This window comes from Camelina sativa, chromosome 6 (assembly GCF_000633955.1).
Source record: "Camelina sativa cultivar DH55 chromosome 6, Cs, whole genome shotgun sequence".
In the NCBI taxonomy this organism is placed as follows: Eukaryota; Viridiplantae; Streptophyta; class Magnoliopsida; order Brassicales; family Brassicaceae; genus Camelina; species Camelina sativa.
Genome location: NC_025690.1, coordinates 20787163 through 20809854, shown reverse-complemented (window position 1 = coordinate 20809854; position 22692 = coordinate 20787163). Strand labels below are relative to the sequence as shown.

At 32.1% G+C, this 22692-nt stretch overlaps 5 protein-coding genes and 2 pseudogenes across 7 annotated transcripts; 5 read left to right on the top strand and 2 right to left on the bottom strand.

Annotated features, from left to right (window-relative positions):
* LOC104792631 (abscisic acid receptor PYL4) lies at positions 2044-2981 on the bottom strand. Its single transcript, XM_010518821.2, has one exon. The coding sequence runs from the start codon at positions 2733-2735 to the stop codon at positions 2112-2114; it is 624 nt and encodes a 207-aa protein (XP_010517123.1). The 5' UTR covers positions 2736-2981; the 3' UTR covers positions 2044-2111.
* LOC109133366 lies at positions 5204-7208 on the top strand (annotated as a pseudogene).
* Positions 8032-8645, top strand: LOC104699297 (uncharacterized protein At5g01610-like). The gene is made up of 2 exons (XM_010414623.1): positions 8032-8118; positions 8475-8645. The coding sequence occupies exons 1-2, from the start codon at positions 8032-8034 to the stop codon at positions 8643-8645; spliced, it is 258 nt and encodes an 85-aa protein (XP_010412925.1).
* Positions 9700-11864, top strand: LOC104699296 (annotated as a pseudogene).
* On the top strand, positions 12249-13591 carry LOC104792629 (uncharacterized protein At5g01610). 2 transcript variants are annotated; one of them, XM_010518819.2, is made up of 3 exons: positions 12249-12456; positions 12821-12878; positions 13079-13591. In XM_010518819.2, the coding sequence occupies exons 1-3, from the start codon at positions 12370-12372 to the stop codon at positions 13447-13449; spliced, it is 516 nt and encodes a 171-aa protein (XP_010517121.1). In that variant the 5' UTR covers positions 12249-12369; the 3' UTR covers positions 13450-13591. The 2 variants fall into 2 exon arrangements, with proteins under 2 accessions (XP_010517121.1, XP_010517122.1); XM_010518820.2 differs by having other exon boundaries at positions 12821-12875; positions 13079-13572.
* LOC104792628 (40S ribosomal protein S4-3) lies at positions 14138-15899 on the bottom strand. Its single transcript, XM_010518818.1, has 5 exons — positions 15789-15899; positions 15364-15441; positions 15091-15271; positions 14903-15000; positions 14138-14819 (listed from the first exon to the last, which is right to left on the bottom strand). The coding sequence occupies exons 1-5, from the start codon at positions 15789-15791 to the stop codon at positions 14391-14393; spliced, it is 789 nt and encodes a 262-aa protein (XP_010517120.1). The 5' UTR covers positions 15792-15899; the 3' UTR covers positions 14138-14390.
* Positions 20336-22343, top strand: LOC104792627 (two-component response regulator ARR18-like). Of its 2 annotated transcripts, none has more exons than XM_010518817.2 (5): positions 20336-20868; positions 21036-21112; positions 21217-21253; positions 21382-21454; positions 21564-22343. In XM_010518817.2, exons 1-5 carry the CDS (start codon positions 20646-20648, stop codon positions 22138-22140), a joined length of 987 nt encoding a protein of 328 aa, XP_010517119.1. In that variant the 5' UTR covers positions 20336-20645; the 3' UTR covers positions 22141-22343. The 2 variants fall into 2 exon arrangements, with proteins under 2 accessions (XP_010517119.1, XP_010517118.1); XM_010518816.2 differs by having other exon boundaries at positions 21343-21454.

Below are 22692 nucleotides of genomic sequence, written 5' to 3'. Positions count from 1 at the left end.
TTGTGGATGGTGCTTCTTGTACAAATTAATTTTACATTTGTGGATTAGTTATTTCTTTATTCTTTACATATATATATATATCTATATTTTTAAAACAAAATTTTGGAAATTAGTTATTTGAATGAACCTAAAACAATTCTTCTCCTATACTTTTGGTCTTGGACCTTCTAGATGATATATACAACATAAAACAGAAAGATTGAAGTTACCTTAACTCGACCGAAAATAGAATTAAGGCCGTACGCTAAGTCGCTAATATAGGTGGGTTCGGTTTAGAAACATCACCTGAACCCAATGTGATGCAATTTGTGCATTATATACATGTTATATACGTTTATTTCTGAATTCTTATGTTATTTTCCTACTCTTTAACGAGCGGGAGAGGTCCAATCAAATTAGAGGAAACAGTGGCGTGATGGATCTCAAAAGCACACATTTATTTTATTTTTGAAGAAAAAGAAAACTCAATTTGCAAATCACAATTAATAAGTTTTGCCCAACTTGCAAAACATTGCAGCTACCCCACTCCCACTTGCACCGCCAACTTCTTTCCCATTCCTTTTTTCCTTATTTTTACAACTTTCGTGGCCACATTAAGTATATATCTTATGATTAGTAAGCTATGCTATATTTGTCAATATTTGACAACCACAAAAAAAAAAAAAAATAGTAGATGATAGTATGAAACATATTCGCTAGTATTACATTTTCATTTTATTCACAATATTAATTAAACTTTAATTGTGTATCTATGTTATATAACTAATGGTAAACTTCGATAAAAGTTGAACAAATTATAAGTTTTTAGATTTAAGGACAAAGATAAAACTTTCATTGCATACGATTCATGTTTTGTCGATCGATCACATATTTTTTTTTTTTGTGTGTGTGGATAGAGAAATGTAGAAACCTCTCGAATATAGAAAAAATCACATCTACGTATATATATATATATATATATATATATTCTAAGAAATCACTTGGAAACGAAACATATCGTGACTCTCGTGATGTAAAAGGACATGCAACTTGCGCTTCTCTATATTTTAAAATTATATCCTTTGGATTGAGAAGAACCATAAAGAAAGTAGAGGTAAAGATAAACAATTTGCAACTTGCATTTCCTTTTTTATTTGGCAGGAAAAAAAAATATATAAAAAAGAGAACAGCTTGGCCTTGTTGGGTTATCATTCAAAGCATCGTCCACTTGCAAATTCTTTATTTCTTTAATTTCATCAACATGTTCGTATTTTATTTTGACGGCCATGTTCGTATTTTGTATTCATGTAAATGTTTTGTCCATTTTACGCATTACCTTTAAAGCCTACAAAATTTCCAACTACTCTTTTAATTTAGTTTCTATCAAATATATGACAAATAAAAACTCCAAATGTTGATTTCTCTATCAAATGATTCAATTTTCTTAAAAACTTGTACAACTAAAAGCTCTATTTTTTTTTTTGGAAAGTTAGTAATTTTAAATCATTATGAAATAATAAGAACTTAAATCACGATGGAACTATTTAAATCTTTGTCGAAAGGAGGACACTATATTATGCTCAAATTTAAAGCTGCCTTACAGAAAAATCATCGAATTTTCTCAAAAGCTGTTTATATAGGACGTAAGATTTTGTGTCGATCGAAACAAAGATGGCCAACGACTCAATAATGTTACGAGTTATACAAATCTGACTCGAACATTATGCATTGTAACCTTTAGACCGATCATTTGATTAACGCATTTTATGATGACATATATATACTATAGATAAAAAACAAGACTTTTTAAATGAAAAATTGAACAATAAACATAATCAATTTATCCTAATTGAATATTATTATCTTCGAGTTGTGAAAGCCGGAATAGGGCTATCCGAATCAGTTCTTTATGGTCTTATGGATATAACATACAAAAATGAGAAGAAGTAAATAAGAATAGAAGATAAATCATATGCATGAGAGATTACTCCACTAATGTAAGTTTTTTTTTTTTTTTTTTTTTTTTTTTTTTTTTTTTTTTTTTTTTTTTTTTTTTTNTCACACGACGGCTAAAAATCTAGAAAACGACGTCGGATCTAACGAAACTACTCTACGACGACGACAAAGACTCATTACAGAGACATCTTCTTCTTGCTCTCCGCCGCTGTATGCTCGGCTATTTTCGCAAGAGATTGAAGATTGCATCGTACGATAACGTCAACGAAGTCACAAGTCTCTTCCTTTGTGTTTCCCGGAGGAACATCAACCACGTAAGATTCCACAACGACGGTACCGGAGATCGGAGAAGGGTGAAGGGTCGTGACGGATCGGTAGTTAGAAAGCCGGTGGTCACCACCAACAACGCTGAAGCTGATGACGTGGCGTTCGTCGTCAAGGATATCGAGTCTCTCGGTGGAGCTTCCGGCGGGGAGGCCAGAAACCACGTGGACTTTACGTAGGCTACCAACGTTACCGCCGTCTCCGCCTATGACGCTACAGCTTTTGAGGAAGTGTTTGTAAGCTTGTGGGTTATCGAAGCGGCGTACGACGGACCATACGGTGGAGATTGGAGCGGAGATCTCTTGTACCACGGCGGAGCAACACTGGTTTGGACCAACCTCGTGCGTGTGAAAACGTGCCGCCGTGGAGTCGCGTGAGAGAGAAGGAAAACGTTTTTGAAACGACGCGATCATCATCGGAATCTGAACGGAATCTCCGTCGGATACGGCGGAGGAAGGACGGTGAACGGCGAGCATGTTGATCTGAGTGATGGTGTCTTCTTGTTTACAAATCTTGATCGATCTTTGATTGATCTTGAATTCTTGATCTCTCTTCTTTGAGATGGTTTTAGGGTTTAGAAAAAGAAGTGAAGGATTTGAAGAGGGAAGGTGTTGTATGGAGGAGAAGTATGTGTATATAAAAAGAAGCAAATTAAACTTTACAGCGACTTGCGAAAAGTTGGGCTGTGCCTTTCGATTTGAGAGAGAGGGATAGAGTTTTTAATGCAGAGTTCATGTGAGTGGTGATAACGAAAAAACCCGAGCAACTTGCTTAGCGTTAAATTACGGTTTTGGCCTTAGCTATAGTTGTTGACTTGACTGTTCTATACGATATTTTAATCTGGCAAGTGACCAATATATAATTCTCGTATATCAACACTAGTTCTTTTTAAAAAATGAACTAATTAATTTATTCTCAATACGTAGTAGGCAAATAAAATGATGTAGACTTTTTAGTTGCTTGACCATCAAATTTTCTCTTCTTCTTCGGATGACCAAGATAATCTAGGACGAGATTTGATTTACTAGGCTTTGAAAGTTTTGACGACATTTCGAATGGTTGGATTCAATTCGTCGAAGCCGTATTCAATTATAAAAGCTGAGTTAAAAAAAGCAATACGACAATCAACAATATTAGTTCGTTTAGCTTTTAAGTTCTTTTATTGTTGTTTTCGGTATACAACGTTTTTAAGAGTTAACCAAGTCGGCTTGATCCAATGATAAAGAAAAAAAGTTTCGTTGCATGGGTTCAAGTAATGTTGGCCAGGAGGTTCTAAATTTAACATTATTTTTTCCAGGTCCAGAAAATTAGTCTTTTTCCTAGGACTCCTAAGTTATATTTGAAGTATTCAACATGAATACCCAAAGGCCCAAACTCAAAGTGATACAACTCTCCGATATTTAATAACTTGAAAGATCTGATTGAAACGTATCTTGTTGCTTTTACTTTCATATGAATCAGATCTTCAATATAAAAAGCAAAAGTAGGATCCATTTTAGTATTTTCATCACGAGTATGATATGCATTTTCCATCATGTGATGATATGATACACATAAGATGGAGAAGAGTGAAATAAAAAAAATTGTTTGCTAATCGAAGATGATTGAGATGTGCATAGAGCTAATTTTTTTCTACAAATTAAGTAATACGCATTTTTCATGTGTGTCGATACTACCACGACGGATGAGATATGCACAGCCTAAAAATTGATGCAATGAAGTACATAGAGGTTCCAAATCAGAGAATGCCATAGACACAAAAAAAAAAAAAAAAATTACTACTTTATCTATTGTTTATCCTTGCTTTAGAAAAAACTAATCTGAAACCTAAATTTATATGCAAATTATAGATATATTTGATTAGAAACTCGAGTACAAACCTAAACCTAGATCATGATCATCTATATTAATTGTGTTTACTTTGCTAATTTGCTGTTCAATTTTTTTTTTAAACCAAAAATCCAAACCGAAGTCGAACAAATTTTTTTTATTGAATGCTATTAGAAAGTTTCAACCATCAAATGACATTTTCTCTAAAACATTTCATGCATAAGAAAACATTTAATTCCACATATAACACGGGACAAAACCAATTTATTTAAGTTTTATAAAATTTCACTTTATTTTTAAAAATATTAATATTAATTTAACAAACTAGATTTTTGTATTTGACACTTTTGGTAGGTTTATGAAAGGTGATGTAATATAACTAGGATAATAGCAAGTTCTTATGGAGTTTTTTTTCTGGTTAAATTGTCGGATATTAGCATTAAAGTTAAACTGGAATAGTGTTTGGATTGCAGGTTAACCGGTCGGACTGGACTGTTCGAGTTGAGCATGAGATAACTATTTTATTATTTCCGGGACGTCCCATCAAGATATAAGGTAAAAAAAAATTCTTTTATTTTGAAGTTGAAGATTTTGTTATGAAACCAAATTTTTTTGGTAACCAAAAGAAATTTACTTTCTAATGGTGAGTCCAAAAGAATTGAGTAGAAATTTTTGTTTCTTCCTTTATGTTGTATTAGTCAACTATTTGTTTTTGTATTTTACAGTTTTAGTAAATTTATAAAAGGTGAAGTGGTATGATTGCAACACATCTGATACAGTTGACCAGAAATGATTTTATTTTGAATAATTTTTTTTTTGTATTTGACACTTTTGGTAAGTAAATAATACTAAAGTGATATGACTTGCAATAAATTTATGTACAATAATAAATTTGTTATTGTTGATCAAAAGTAATTTTATTTTTTTGTATTTGACACTTTTGGTAAGTTAGTAAGTGGTAAATGATATGACTAGCAATAAATTTATTAGTAGTTGACTCACATTAGTATATATAACGGTAAATAATTAAATGAAAAATACAAGTAAAACTTAAAAATGGGTTTACATCTAACACTCGTTTTTTCTTCTTATTTCCTCTTAACGTTAGGTGCCCATGGAAGTATAGATGTGAGATACAATAACTTATACTCTGTTGGTCTATTCTCTAAAATTCAATTGATTTTTCAGGATTTCGATTGTGTGGATATATATACAAACAACCAGCTTTTCAACATCCGATGTTGAAACACCACAAGATTCAGGTTTGGTGGCTAAACTTTTTCAATATGAATAAATGTGGTGAAAATATCTTTAATCTATGGATTAAAATAAAAGAACATATTTCATGATGTAATTCTATTTATTTTCAACTTAATCTTGTTATTCATGTGTTATGATATAGGCAAAATTCATTTCGAATGAAATCCATAAAAGAAAAGATAATTATAAAATGAATGATCAAAGTTGTCCAAAAGGAATGGTACCAATTTTAAAGCAAAGAATTGAATCTGATAGCGTTCATCTCGACACGATCGAGTATCCTGGCCAACATGTAATTTTTTTTTCTATCATGGTTTTATTGAAATACTTATATCATCTCATTCAATATTTATCTTATTCGTAGCACAATAAATGATTATATGTCATCACATTTGTTTCTTCTTTCTAATGTTGTAATTATAATACATGAAATTTTTATTAAAAGTGACAACTTCTTTATTTATGGTATATACAGTTTGCAACAATTGAGACTATATTGGATGGGACCATCTATCGAGGAGCTGAAGCTTATATAAGTATTCATAATTTAATTCTACAAAATAACCAATACAGTAAACGTCAAATTTGGTTAGAAAATGGACCTCGCAATCAACTTAATATCATACAAGCTGGTTGGGTGGTAAGTTGTTATTAAACTTATAAAATAAAATGTGCACTTTATACAAAGTAATACTATTTAACATAAGGGCAAAAACTTACAAATGTATACCTAAATACATTTAATTGTATTTAAGAGCATGTATATATTAAGTAAAAGATACTTAGAATGATTATCCACAAATATAAGAATATAACTAATTTATGGTGATCCAACGTTTGTAAACTCATCATGAGATATTGGATAACCAGACTTTGAGTATACATTTTCCTAAAGCAAACATTTTCATGAATTTTGAATTTTTATACAGGTGCATCCAAGATTAAACGGTGATAGTTTAATGCGATTTACAATATATTGGACCGTGAGTAAATTAATTATTTCTCAACTATGTTTCTTTATATATACATGGCAAACAAAAAAAACATTTTGTGATCATAAAAATAACTAAAGTGAGACCAATGGTTTATTTTACCCTTTTTCTTGGATAATTGTTTACATTCTATTTTATGTTTTAATTTATTAGGGAGATGGCTATAACAAAACTGGATGTTATAATGTAAAATGTCCTGGCTTTGTTCTTGTTACTCGTTATCATCGGCTTGGAGCAACTTTTGATAAATCCTCTATCTATGGTGGAAAACAGATTGCTTATTTTCAACCCAAAATTTTCCAGATAAAATTTTCTTTACTTTATATATAATTAATAATTTATTTCACAATAATGACGATTTTTTTTTTGTAATAAGCATATTTGACAATAATTATAAATTCTTAATGATATCTTAACATATTGTAATTATATAAAATGAGGAAAAATGAAAATAAACAAAAACAGTATTTACATAAAAGTATTTCTAACAATTTCTCTTTAATATATTAGGATGGCTTCACCGGAAATTGGGTACTAAAATTATTTGATGAAATAATTGGATATTGGCCCAAAGAGTTATTTACACATTTAAACAAAGGAGCTTCTTTGTTATGCTTTGGAGGAAATACGTTAACATCTTATGATGGAATTAGTCCTCCAATGGGAAATAATCATTTTCCAGTTAGGGACATTCAATGAAGTTCAAATTTTGAGTATGTTAAAATTAAGGATTCGGACTATCAAACCGTTGATATTGAAGATAGGAAAACAAGACGTTACATAGATTCTTTCCAGTGTTATAGAGAAATGGAGAGAAATGGAGTATCCTTCATTTTTGGAGGACCAGGTGGAAATTGTGGTACTTGATGATTTATGAATCATGTATCGATCAAAACTATAACAAATGTAGAAGAAATAAAAGTTGACTAAACTATATCCTTAATTATTGTGTTCGAAAAGTATTTTAGATATATATATATATATATATATATATATATATTTTTTTTAAAACGTAACAAAATTTAAGTTGTAATTTCAAACCACACAAGGAGACAAATGGCTTTACATTATACATGACTGTTATCCATCTAAAAATCGTTCACCAAAGCTTAAACTCATAATCTACATGAGAACGTGTTCAAGTTGACCAAAACGTTTTTGGGGGTGTATTCAAACTAGTATTTTAATTGATTTGTGAAAGATCTCCAAATCCTTTGTTATTTAATTATAAATTTAAAAACTCTAATGAAATTTAGTAGTATTGAAACTAATGAATTAAAGTATATATTAAACTCCGATGTTATTGAAAACACTTTGTGAATTTGATTTTTAATTATTTTAAAAAATTTGAGAGGATTTACAAAATACTTCCCATAAAATTTATTTGAAAAAAAAATTACAAAATAATTATAAGAACTTTCCTAATATCATCAAACTCTCATACAAACTCAAATCACTAGAAATAATAATTTGAATACACCATAGGGTTTTTGATTTTTTGACTGTTTCTTTAGTGTCAAACACTTCGAAAGAGCACGGCAAGGTAAGAGTGAGTATCGTGTCGTTTTGTTATTCAACGATGAAAGTTGTGCTTCTGTAAAAAACGCACAGTGAGAAAAAACACAAAAAAATAAACCTTAGACGGCTATCTTTCAACGGATCAAGCTTTACGTAGAAGATGAGAGAAGATATGGATCAGATACTGAACAAAGTTGGCCTTTATTGGTTAGGGCATAAGGGTAACAAAGAGTTCAACTCCGTCGGTGACGATTTCAATGTATCTTCTTTTTTATCATTTTCCCTTTCTTTCTTTTATATCTTCAAGACTTTGCTTTCCGGATTTAGTTTCCAGTTTCAGAGCAAAAAGTATCGGTCTTTGATTTTGGGTTTTGGTTAGATTCATTCTTGCAGTAATTTCTAGCAGTATTGAAGGTTTAAAAACTAAAGAGTTTTTTTTTTTTTTTTTTTTTTTTTTTTACTTTTTCCAGTTTTGGTTTCATAAGTTTCTTTATATCCCGTTTAAAATTGTGTTTAGTTTGATGATAGTCCTGGTTTGTCTATGTTTATTGTTTATAAATGGTTCATTGACAATTGAATGCTGCATCATTCTTGTTCTGTATGGGAAAAATGCAGAAGCCATTGCCTGAGTTGCTGAAGGAATTTGGTCTACCTGTTGGTATCTTTCCACAGGATGCTACAAACTATGAGTTCAACGAAGAAACGGGTAAATTGACTGTATTCGTCCCTGAGACCAGTGAGATTGGGTACACAGATTCATCGGTTCTGCGGTTTTCAACTACATAACCAGGAGAAAGGGAAACTAGCAGAAGCGGAAGGTTTGAAAACAAAGGTGATGATCTGCGTGAAAGTGACTTTTTGTGTGGAACTTTTTGGAGTTGTAACTAAAGTGATTATGTCGGATCAGAACCTCTATCTGGGAACATGACAGAGAGACACGGAAGAGTGAATTACACATAATATAAAAAGTGAAGTCAATAATAATAATCTCAATATTTGTAATTTTCAAGCATATTGAAGAATCCAAATTCGAAACGCAAGGCCTTTGTATCATAGAAAAACAGAGCTCACAATAGTTTGATAGGATCTTTTCTTCTGGTGTAATCTCAAAAGAAAACAAAAGGAACTCTAAAGACATAAAAGTATGAAAACAAAGTAACTCACTAACAAAAAAGGAGCCAAAAAAAAAACAAAATAGTTTTCTGAAACTGAAGGAGCAAAAAAACAATTTAAGCGGCTTGTTGAGCACAAAGTTTCTTCCTAGCTTCCCCAATAATGGTAACCTTAATACCTTTTCCTTTTGGAAGTGACACCCATGGCTTTGTTCCTTTCCCAAGGGTGAACACATTCCATAACCTCGTTGCAAGTTCATGTCCTGTTGAGTCTTGAATATGGATGGCCTCAAAGCTTCCCTTGTGCTTTTCACGGTTCTTGATCACATCAACACGCCCTCTGTTTCTTCCTCCAGTAACCATTACAATGTTGCCAACATCAATCTTTGACCAAAAATGATTTGATTGACAACAAATTTGTTACCATTGACCTAAAATGAATTTATTTGAATAATTATTTTTTGTATTTGACACTTTTGTTAAGCTAATAAATAATAAGAGGTAACGTAAAGTGATATGATTTACAATAAATATATATATATATATATATAATAGTAAATTTTAGTAATATTTATTTATTTATTTTTTTTTTGTCTTTGACACATTTGGTAAGTTAATAAGAGGTAAGTGTTATGACTAGCAATAAATTTATTAGTAATTGACTCATACTATTAGTATATATATAACGATAAGTAATCAAACGAGAAATACAAGCAAAACTTAAAAATGGGATTACATCTAGCCCTCGTTTTTTCTTCTTATTTGCTGTTAACGTTAGGAGCCAATGAAATTATGGATGTGAGATTCTATAACTTATTCTTTGTTTGTCTATCTCTAAATTTGATCTTTTTCAGTTTAAGAAAATAAAATTTCTATTAACTTTTCAGGATTTCGATTGTGTGGATATATACAAACAACCGGCTTTTCAACATCCAATGTTGAAACACCACAAGATTCAGGTTTGATAGTTAATTTTTTTTTTTCCAATCATATATGAAAATCCGGCTTTTCAACATCCAATGTTGAAACACCACCACAAAATAGAATTGCGTTATTCATGTGTTATGTTATAGGAAAATTTCATTTCGAATGAAATCCATAGAAGAAAAGATAATTATAAAATGAATGATCAAAGTTGTCCAAAAGGAATGGTACCAATTTTAAAGCAAAGAAATGGAACTGATAACGTTCATCTCGACACGATCGAGTATCCTGGCCAACATGTAAATTTTCTTTTTCTATCATGGTTTTATTGAAATATTTATATTATCTCATTTAATATTTATCTTATTCATAGCACAATAAATGACTATATGTCATCAAATTTTTTTTCTTATTTCTAATGTTGGAATTATAACACATGAAATTTTTTTAAAAGTGACAACTTCTTTATTTATGGTATACACAGTTTGCAACAATTGAGACTATATTGGATGAGACCATCTATCGAGGAGCTGAAGCTTATATAAGTATTCATGGTTTAACTCTACAAAATAACCAATAAAGTAAAAATCAAATTTGGTTAGAAAATGGACCGCGCGATCAACTCAATAACATACAAGTTGGTTGGGCGGTAAGTTGTTATTAAACTTATGAAATAAAATCTGCACTTTATACAAAGTCATACTATTTAACACAAAGAGCTAAAATTTACAATATATATTTCTATGTATTACATTTATGTAATAAAATTATATCTAAATACAATTAACTGTATTTAATAGCATGTATATATTAAGTAAAAGGTACCTAAAATTGTAGAATAAGTATACACAAATATAAGAATATAACTAATTTATCGTGATCCAATGGAGAACAAGAGTTTGAGTCTATGTTTTTTTTTCAAACAAACACTTTCATGAATTTTGGATTTTATACAGGTGCATCCAAGATTATATAGTGACAGTTTAACGCGATTTACGATATATTGGACTGTGAGTAAATTGTTATTTTTCTTAACTATGTTTCTTTATACATGGCAAACAAACAAATATTTTGTGATTATAAAAAATAATTAAAGTCAGACCATTGGTTAGCTTTTATCTATTTTTCTTGCATAATTGTTTACATTCGATTTTATGTTTTAATTTATTAGGCAGATGGCTATAGAAAAACTGGATGCTATAATACAAAATGTCCTGGCTTTGTTCTTGTTACTCCATATAATTGGCTTGGAATGTATTTTGGTAGATACTCTATTAATAGTGGTAAAGAGAGTATTTATGTTCAACCAAAAAAATTTCAGGTAAAAAGCTATCTACTTTATGTTAATAAATAATTTATTTGACAAGAATGATGAATTATTTTTCTTTATAATAAACATCTGAAATTTCAACTATTTGGTTTTTGCTTCAAAAAAACTTGAATCTTTCCTCTTTAGAAGTTTTTGAAGATTTGTTTTAATATAGTTTATTTTTACGTTTCTTATTCAAATCACATATATAATTGTAAATTTGAATCCTTCCTATTTTTTAAATATAGTTTGTTTAATATTTTTTATCTTTTAATATTTATTAGGATGCATTCACCGGAAATTGGATAATACAAGTATATGATGAATTAATTGGATAGATATTGGCCCAAAGAGTTATTTACACATTTAAACAACGGAGTTTCTTTGTTACGCTTTGGAGGAAATACGTTTCCATCTTCTGATGGAATTAGTCCTCCAATGGGAAATGGTCATTTTCCAGTTGTTGATATACAGAAAAGTTCAAATTTTTTGTTTGTTAAAGCTAAGGACTCAAACTACCAAACCGTTGAAATTGAAGATAAGAAAACAAGACGCTACGTAGATGCTTATCAGTGTTATAGACTATATTATGGGGGATATACCAAAAGCACTGGAGTAGTCTTCACTTATGGAGGACCAGGTGGAAATTGTGGTATTTAATGATTTATTAATCTTGTATCAGTCAAAACTATATTATATGTAGAAGAAATAAAAGTTGGCAAAACTATATCTTTATCGTATTCAAAAAGTATTGTAAGTATTGAAAAAAATCTATTTTAAAGATAAACGTAACAAAATTTTAATCAAGTTGTAATTTCAAAACACAAAAAAAAAAAAAAACTAACGACTTTACATTATACATTACTACTGTTCTTAACTTTGTACGTGGGTTGTGTCAAGTTGACCAAAGCGTTTTTGACTTTTGGAAGAACACGGCAAGGTCAGAGCGAAAACTCATGTCGTTTTGATTATTCAACGATGAACGTTGTGCTGTTTTTGAGTTTCTCTCAGTGTTAAAAAAACACGGTGAGAAATAAACACGAAACAAACAAAAAAAAACCTTAGACGAGGACGAACGAGTCCTCCCTCATACGCGCAGAAGTCTTCGTTCTCTCTCTCTCTATCTTTCGACGGATTAAGCTTTACGCAGAAGAGGAGAGAAGATATGGATCAGATACTGAACAAAGTTGGCTCTTATTGGTTAGGGCAAAAGGCTAACAAAGAGTTCAATTCCGTCGGTGACGATTTCAATGTATTTCCCTTTCTTTCTTTTATTTATATCTTCAGGACTTTTGCTTTCAGGGTTTTTAGTTTCCAGTTTCAGAACAGAAAGTATCGGTCTTTGATTTAGGGTTTTTGATTTTTAGGGTTCTTGGAGTCCTTTTATTGTTGGTTTTGTGAACATAGGAAATGTTATTTGAGTTGCTATAGAGAGAAAGAATTGGAATTACGTATTTGCTATTGGTTCTTGAATTCCATTTTTAATAGTTAGTTCTGCAATCTGTATTTTATGGTAACAAATCATGAACAAGTTTATTACTTTCGATCATCTGAGACACAATTTTTTTTTCTTGAGTACTGATGATATTTTTTTTTGGTTGGATTCATTCTTGCAGTCATTGTCTAGCAGTATTGAAGGAGGTACCAAATGGTTGGTCAACAAACTCAAAGATGGTTTTTTACTTCTTCCAGTTCTGATTTCATAAGTTTCTTTATTTTTTGTGACTTCACATGCTCTTTATCTTGATAGACATGGGGAACACAATCTACCCAGTTCAAAACTGTGTTTATCTGGTAGTCCTGTTTTGTCTATGTTTATTGTTTATAAATGGTTAATTGACAATTGAATGCTGCATCATTCTTGTTCTGTATAGGAAAAATGCAGAAGCCATTACCTGAGTTGCTGAAGGAATTTGGTTTACCAGTTGGGATCTTTCCACAGGATGCTACAAACTATGAGTTCAATGAAGACACAGGTAAACTGACTGTATTCATCCCTGAGACCTGTGAGGTTGGGTACAGAGATTCATCGGTTCTGCGGTTTTCAACTACGGTAACTGGTTACCTGGAGAAAGGGAAACTAGCAGAAGTGGAAGGTTTGAAAACAAAGGTGATGATCTGGGTGAAAGTGACTTGTGTCTCAGCAGACACATCGAAGGTATATTTCACGGCTGGGATGAAGAAAAGCAGGAGCAGAGATGCTTATGAGGTTATACGGCCTGGTGTTGGTGTTGATAAATTCTAGCTTATGGATCAGTTTATGCTTACAATAAAAAAACAACTGCCTAAGTAATGTTTATGTGTGTATGGTGTACTCCTTGTGTCAAACTAAATCTGATTAATCAAAGTTTTACTTTTAAATGTATAAGAATGTTGGTACTTTGCTACTTTTTACAATAGATATAATAAGTAGAGAGTAGCAAATGGGTAGTGTGAATTAGTGTTGGTCATGGAGTAGCTTGAAAGAAGGATTTGAGTGCACCAACAAATAGCAGCAGCAGGACCATGGAACCCATCCATACCCTTATCCCTTCACCACACTCACTTTCCCAATCGAACTCGTAGCATATCTCTCGCAACCGCAAACTCACTTCACTTCCCAAACTAACCACTCACTACTAACTTTTAGCAAGGTCTTGAGAGTATCCACGGGAAACATGGCCATGTGTTCGACGGACCCTCCAATCGAACCGGTGATCATGAACTGCCAAGAAGAGTTCGTCGTGAGATGAGAGGGTCAAGATGTCTGGTTGGAGATCTGACCAATCGTTGGTGCTCATGGGTACCGTGAAGCGAAGCTTTTAGTGTGGTACTTTTTGGGGGTTGTGAGCTTAAGTGATTATAACCGATTAGAACCTCTATTTGGGAACATGACAGAGAGAAACTGAAGAGTGAGTTACTCAAAAATAGAAAAATTGAAGACAAAATCTCAATATTTGTAATTTTCAAGAATCAAAATTAGAATCGCAAGGCTTGTATCCTAGATAATACTCCATATACAGGAGCAAGAAAAACAGAGCACATAAGAATCTGATAGGATCTTTCTTTTCTGGCGTACAAGTCTGAAAAGTGAAAACAAAAGGAACTCTAAAGACATAAAAGTCTGAAAACAAAGTAACTCATAAACAAAAAAGAAGATGCCAAAAAAACAATGGTTCTCTGAAACTGAAGGAGCAAAAAAACAGTTTAAGCAGCTTGTTGAGCTGAAAGCCTCTTCCTAGCCTCCTCAATGATGGTAAGCTTAATACCTTTTCCTTTTGGAAGTGAAACCCACGGCTTTGTTCCTTTTCCAAGGGTGAACACATTCCCTAACCTCGTTGCAAATTCATGTCCTGTTGAGTCTTGAATATGGATGGTCTCAAAGCTTCCCTTGTGCTTTTCACGGTTCTTGATCACACCAACACGCCCTCTGTTTCTTCCTCCAGTAACCATCACAACGTTGCCCACATCAAACTTGATAAACTCCACAATCTTGTTCGCCTCAAGGTCGAGCTTGATAGTATCATTTGGCTTGATAAGCGGGTCGGGGTAACGGATAGTGCGACCATCATAGGTGTTCAGGTAAGGAATGCCCTTCTGACCAAACTGGATAGATCTCACTTTGCACAGCTTGAACTGCACCAACCAAAGATTGAAACTAGTTAGGACTAACAATTCTATTAAGTTAAATGTAATATCAGGGATTCAGATAAACAAACCTTTGCCTCCTCATCCCTGATGGAATGGAGACGGAAACGTCCCTTGGTGTCATACAGAAGACGGAAGCTTTCATTTGTTTTTGGGATAGACACAACATCTGCAAAAGAATGAAAATGCATAGGATTGCCACTTGAGTCACTGATCATGGAAGCTTGTGTGAAAACCAAATATAAAACCCTGAACTCACCCATGAAACCAGCAGGGTACGTCTTGTCAGTCCTCACTTTCCCGTCAACTTGGATATGCCTTTGCATCAAGATAGAAATCACCTCACGGTATGTCAAAGCATACTTCAATCTATTACGGAGGATAAGAACAAGGGGAAGGCACTCCCTTGACTTGTGTGGTCCAGAAGATGGCTTGGGGGCCTGCTCATTGAGATAAAGCATATATAAGCAGCAGTCAGGAAACACATAATCAAATGGATGAAATGAAGATTCAAGTAAAGTGATGGACTTACAAAGGCACCACCAAGTTTGTCAAGCATCCAATGCTTAGGGGCATTAAGCCTCTTCAAATGCTTCTTCAATCCCCTTGCCTGCAGAAACACACAAAAAAAAAAAATAACGTTTGATATAAAATGTTAAACCCAAACATCATCTTCATTCAAGCTCCACCATTAAAAAGACCAATCCATTCAAAGTAAACAAAGCTTTCGCCACATAAACATCATTCAAAGACTTCCAAAATTCATAATGCAGATCCAATGTTAAAGCAATTCAAACATTTTTTAAACTAGGACGAGAGATTTTATAAATCCAAATCTAGGTGAACAGAGCATAAATCACATTGGCTTCTCTGTTAAAGCATAAATCACAGAGTGAGACAAATAAAAAAGAGAAAGAAGAATAAATGGAAAAGTAGCTAGTGAAAAAGACGACGAACCATGTTTGCAGGTGAAACTCCGAATACGTTTGCTGATTTCCTCCGGCGGCCGTTGTTTCAGCAATTCACCTTCTTCTTCTCTTATTATCTACACCTTCTCTTGTGTATGATATAAATTGGAGCTTGCAAAAGTAAAGCCCTATTGTTATATTTCTAATTGGGCCGAGACTTTTTATATTTGGGAAGAAAATAACCGGTCCATCAAATACCAAACAAAAAAAAAACGAGACTTGTTTAATTATTAGAGGAGCTAGTATTTAGTATTTACCCTGCGGGAATTATTTTTCTAATATGGTTAAAAGGTTATTATTGTTTTATAAAATACCTAATATATATATATATATATAGATTTAACATTAAATATAGATTCTAATTGATATTATTGAGAAATAGATAATTGTGGTTGAAAGTTCAGGTTAAAAGGTTTTTTTCTTTGTTTTAAATAAAAACTGTTGTGTGATTTATTATTTAAACTTTATAAAACTGAAAAGGGTGGAGGGAAAGAGATTGTGGTTTTATGAAGAATAACTATTGTTTTTATATGGAAAAATAATTTATTAGTAACAGATAAATTAAAAATATATATAAATTTTGAATAGTATATGGAGAACGCATAATTATTAATTAAAAAATTATGAGTTGTTAAACTGAGAGTGATTTTAGAACTTTTTCATTAAACTTTTGAGGTGTGTTAGAATTTTTTAAAAATTAATAGCATAAAAGTTATTTATTTTAGTTTATTTTGAAATTAAAATGTCTTTTTTTTTATGGCAAATATAAAAGAGTTTCTTTCCAGGAAACTGTATTTTTTAACCAAAATAGTAAGAGCAGAAAAACACATTTACCACCAAAAAAAACTTATAATGTATTATTAACAAATTTTGATAAATAAAACAACATGTTACCATTTCTATGATATTCTTGTATATTATGTGTTATACATCATCTTGATAGACAAGGCAAACAAAATAGTTTAAAATTGAGAATTATTGGTTTAAATCTTTTTTTAATTCTTGAAATATATGTTTAGGCATACTACATTGCTATCAATATGTTATAACTACTGTAATTTTGAATATAAAAATAAGGTAAGAAATATATTAAAATTAGCAAAACATAAGAAAATATAAGCAAAACATAAGCAAAACATAAATTACTTATGTGAATGGCTTTGCTGATGGTAATAATGAGCCTTATCTCTGTTGTTGAATTTTGAGACTCTACATCACATAGAGTGTCTGCTTTGTTTTCTTGATTTTGATCCAAACTCTTTCAAGTGACTTTGGTTGGAGATATATTTAATTTTCTCATTGCACTTTTACTTAATAATTTGTATTTCCGACGTTGTTTTGAAAAACATCATCAGTTTAGGACAAAAACCCTACGTCGTAGTTGAAGCAGCATTCACATAGAGGATTTTTGAATCCCCAAAGTCTCTCTATCTTTCTTACAGGTCTATTCTTCTTCTTCGCTCTCACCCAAATATGAAGTCCATCAGACAATCATCAGAAACCCAGAGCCTCTAGCCTACGCCTGCAACAAAGTCTACTCCTGCTGCTTCTGCTTCTTCTGGTTCTGGGCATCCTAGGTAAGCCTACTACTACTCATTCGATTAATTTCTCTGTTAAAGATGAGTTTTGAGAGAATAAATCTTCATCTTTGCTTTTTCTTCTCCTTCGATTGCTCTTCTTGCAACACTCTTTCTTTTCATACTCTCTTTTTCACACAAAATGCTATTGAATGAAAAAGTTTAACGTACTTGAATTTTGTTTTAAAGAAATTAATTAATTTCTTAATTAACTTTATAAAGTTAAACAAAGGTAACAAAAATTTATTATGTTGAAATTATTTCAAAACACAAAAAGAAATAACGAGGTTAAATTATCCATTATATGAATCGAGAAATCAATCAACATAAGAACCTGGTCCCTATTAAATTCTTATGATCTTCTCTGTTTTTTTTTTCACAGGTTTAGTGTACTGTTTTGTCTAATTTAATAGTATGTCACAACCATCCACTTTCATGTACGTATTTTTTACTAAACAATATGCTTTCATTATCTGATCCAAACACGGACCGAAATCACTATTTTGACTCAAACTGAAATGTCCCTCCTCTTTTTCAAGGATTTAATGCAAATGCCTTGTAACTCGAGAATGATGATATATATATTTCATTCTATGTTTGCCCAGTATATATAAGTCATTCTCACATTTGCCCAGAATTGAAGCTTATCTAGTACTTTAGAAGTGCCTGCGGCTGCAATTGCAAATACAAAACATATACATATGGATATGTACACATAAATGTGGACGTGAGATGCAGACGGAGGAGACAAACAAGTGTAAAGAAAAAAAACAAAGGAGTGGCGACGAGAAGCTTGTGAAGGATCGATTGGAAGCCTCTCTACACGTGGGGGGAATGACAAAGTTCTTCTTTTTCCAACTTCATATCATTAAAGCTTACAATTTCCTCTCCTCGACAACTCTTTTTTTCTTTAGCTTGTATAAAATCACATTCATATATATGCCTGTTATATATATTAAAACATTTATAACATGATTTATCTTTTTTTTTTTTGGGTACTACCGGAGGGTTCAAGAATGAAGTTCATAGTGAAATATGCTGAAGAATTTTTATATCGATGCATATGTTACATATTTAAAGTATCTGAATAGACTTATGACCATGGTTGAAATTGTAAATTATTAAAAGACTCAAATATTCGTCTTCTAATTAACCATTGAATGACTCTTTTCACTTCGTGGACCACTACAATTTGGTTTAAATAACAATAATAAAAAGTGTTAATTTCTTTGCAAGTAAAATCAAACCGTAGGACCTTGGAGTATGCTGTTTCAAACTTTTCTAACCATATTTTTGTTACAAATTTTTGGAGGAACGATGTTTTAAAAAACGGCTCAACTAACAACGCTATTCATCGGTTCACGGGGTCGGATGTGTATCGTAAACAAAGCAAAGGACCACTTTAAAACATAAATTAATTCTCTGATACGAATTCACAAAAACACATAGAGATCTATATAATTTTGGGGTGAGAGAGAGAGAGAGAAAGAGGAGCAATGCCCCGTGATTCGTTGAAAAAAAAGAAGAAGATGTGTGTGATGGAGTCTACATCAGAGACAGCTGAGCAGTCACACGCCTTGTAATCGTAATTTATTCGTCTATCTACCACTTTTTTGCCTTTGGCATTTAAGTTCCAAGCACAAACCCTAAACCTCATCATCTCATCAACCAATTTTACTTTCTACAATCGAAAAGAATAAGGCAGAAGATTAATTAAAGGAAATTTAATTTGAAATCGAAGGTCATANATTGAATGACTCTTTTCACTTCGTGGACCACTACAATTTGGTTTAAATAACAATAATAAAAAGTGTTAATTTCTTTGCAAGTAAAATCAAACCGTAGGACCTTGGAGTATGCTGTTTCAAACTTTTCTAACCATATTTTTGTTACAAATTTTTGGAGGAACGATGTTTTAAAAAACGGCTCAACTAACAACGCTATTCATCGGTTCACGGGGTCGGATGTGTATCGTAAACAAAGCAAAGGACCACTTTAAAACATAAATTAATTCTCTGATACGAATTCACAAAAACACATAGAGATCTATATAATTTTGGGGTGAGAGAGAGAGAGAGAAAGAGGAGCAATGCCCCGTGATTCGTTGAAAAAAAAGAAGAAGATGTGTGTGATGGAGTCTACATCAGAGACAGCTGAGCAGTCACACGCCTTGTAATCGTAATTTATTCGTCTATCTACCACTTTTTTGCCTTTGGCATTTAAGTTCCAAGCACAAACCCTAAACCTCATTATCTCATCAACCAATTTTACTTTCTACAATCGAAAAGAATAAGGCAGAAGATTAATTAAAGGAAATTTAATTTGAAATCGAAGGTCATAACTATGATCTCGATCATCAATGACCTTGGGACATTAATTGACAAAGTCTTTAATTATTCAAGTTCTTAAAAGTTCAAATCCTAATTCCGACAAAACTACTCTGAGGTATTAAAATTATATTTTCTGGAAACTGCATCACAGTATCAAAATTTAAAATTAATTCTTCGTGTTTTGTTTGTTTCTACACTCAAATAATTATACTACTATTAATGTATTTTTCTTACAAGGGTTAATTATACTAATGTCATTCATAGACTGTTGGTCACAATACATTATTTTAAAAAAAAATATATTGATCATTGTAATCGAAATGTTTGCTTGACGAGTCAAAGCAATCTAAGACTACTAATTATATGTTATCGATTAAGCATAATTCTTATCATACCAACCGTTGTTTTTTATAACTAAAGAAATTGTTACTTGTAATTATTTTTTTGGTATGATATAATAGCCTTAATAGTATATAATCAAAATTATAAATATATCTTTTAAAGTAATAGTTTTGTCCCTGCATGCATAATACTAATATGCATACGTAAATTAAAAAATACAACGTCTATTTATATATATAGAGCTCTATAGAAGAAAAAAGCCAAAACGAATTAGCTGTGAACAGAAAAGAAACACTTTTTAACATCTGCAACAAGATTTAGGTGAGGGGTTTGTCTACTTGCCCCGGGAAGAGAGAGAAATAGAGAATCTGAAGTGTATCTTGATCTAGGGTTTCTCATCGACACAGACCAAAATCTCCATGCTTTGAACTAGGAAGGCGCAGTATTCATCTTGTCTTTTATGTCTTTCATGTCAAGCCAAAGGACTTTTCTTCCAAAATCTGTATCTAGCTAAGCCTAGAATTAACCTCCGATCTATATCTCTCTTTACCATATACTTTCTATTTTTCTTTTGAAATCATTTAAATAAGAAGAAAAATGATCTCAAGTATGGAGGAAGGTGAGAAAACTGATAGAGAAGAAGAGGAGGACGAAGGAGAAGGCCAAGAGAGTAAGGCTTCCAGCAATAGTACAGTAGAAGAGAGCGATAAGAAGACAAAGGTTAGGCCTTATGTGAGATCTAAAGTCCCTCGACTCCGGTGGACTCCTGATCTCCATCTTCGTTTTGTCCGCGCGGTGGAGAGGCTTGGAGGTCAAGAAAGTACGTCCCTAACTACTATTTTTCTACAATTCACCCACATATATGAAGCTTAATTAAGCAATTCCTTGGTTATTCTTGGTTTTACTTTTGGTCAAAATTTGATGTACGCACCTTTTTGGTTCTTGTTTCTTTATATATGATCATCTTCTCTGCTTAACTATGTATAGGAGCAACACCAAAGTTGGTTCGTCAGATGATGAACATCAAAGGGCTTAGTATTGCTCATGTCAAGAGCCATCTACAGGTAATTGATCTATACATACACCCTTATATTGTCGATTTTTGCTTCGAAGGATCTACAAAATTAGACAAAAGTTTCTCACTAACTTTCGTATTGTGGAATTTTAGATGTACAGAAGCAAGAAGATAGATGATCACGGTCAAGGTATTGATTATGATCTATTTGTATTAATGAGTTATCAAGCTTCTATATATGTCAACAAAGTAGGGTTTGAATGTTTGATTTCCCGGCAGCCATATCTGATGACAAATATCTATTTGACACTTCCACAGATCGAAATATCTATAAACTAAGTCAGCTACCAATGTTCCGAGGCTATAATCATAACAATGATTCTCCATTCAGGTTAATATTGTTTAGTAAATTTAGATTTTATGTGTTCATTCATTTGATCGATATCTTTACTTTGAAACTAAATTTATACTCCTAGTTCAATTTTTTTTGTAAATTGTAGATATGGAAGTAAATTTTCAAATGCTTCGTTGTGGAGTTCTAGCTCTCACGAAACAAACCGGAGTTTGGTAGACCAAATTAGGCCCGGTTTAATCCGCAGCTCATCGGTTAGCAATAATATACGTGGTAGTGAATATTGGACTAACAACAGGTCTTTCCAAAACATCTACTCTTCTTCAGTCTCTAATCACTTACCAAAACTAAGACACGATCATCAAGAACGGACCAATTCAGTCAGCATTCAAGGACACTCATCAAGAACGTTAGAAAAGTTCCAGATCGGCGTTGAAGAGAGAATTAATATGCATGCTTACTGTAACAAGACAACGGGAAAAAGAAACGCAAGTAAGAGCCTTGATCTTGATCTCGATCTCTCTCTTAAGATAACACAACCCGAGAAGACAGTTTCGGAAGAGACAGAATCAGCAGCAACAACAACGGATCAAACGTTGTCCTTGTCGTTATGTTCGGGGTCGTCTGCATTGAAAAAGAGCCGACTGATCAAGACAGATGATGAAGAGGATCGGACGGTTAAGAGTGGTTGTCGTCAGGCAAGTACTCTGGATCTGACTCTATGAATTATAGTTAAAGAATGAGACAAATTCTAAGTGAGATCTTGAGGTACTTATCCGATATTTAAATATTCAGTGTCCTTTGTTGTTACTTGTTTCTGTATTTTAAGTATTATTAGAAAGGAAACAAAACGGTCTGATTATATTAACCATCTTGAGTTTGTTTGATACCGCCAATTTGTATCGTCATATATATAAACAAATGTTACTAGCTAGATAGTGATTCGATATGTTGTTCGTCTCCTTCTCACGCAATAATTATAATTATACATACAAGTAATTTATATAACATTTTAAATTGATCTTAGTTGGTGCTTCCTTCATCACTTGTAGAGTTGTATACGAGACCTAATTAACTGCTAAACAGTACAAATTAGCTAGTTTCTTGATTATTCAAATTATAGACACTAATATAGAGAATATACGATATCCTTGTAATTATGTTGATTACTTCTCCATCACATTTGTAATATTTAGTGTATATTCTCTAGATTAGCTTCATGCTCTCTGTATAAATAGCTGTACTCATGTCTATATTCAATAAGAAGAAATATCTTT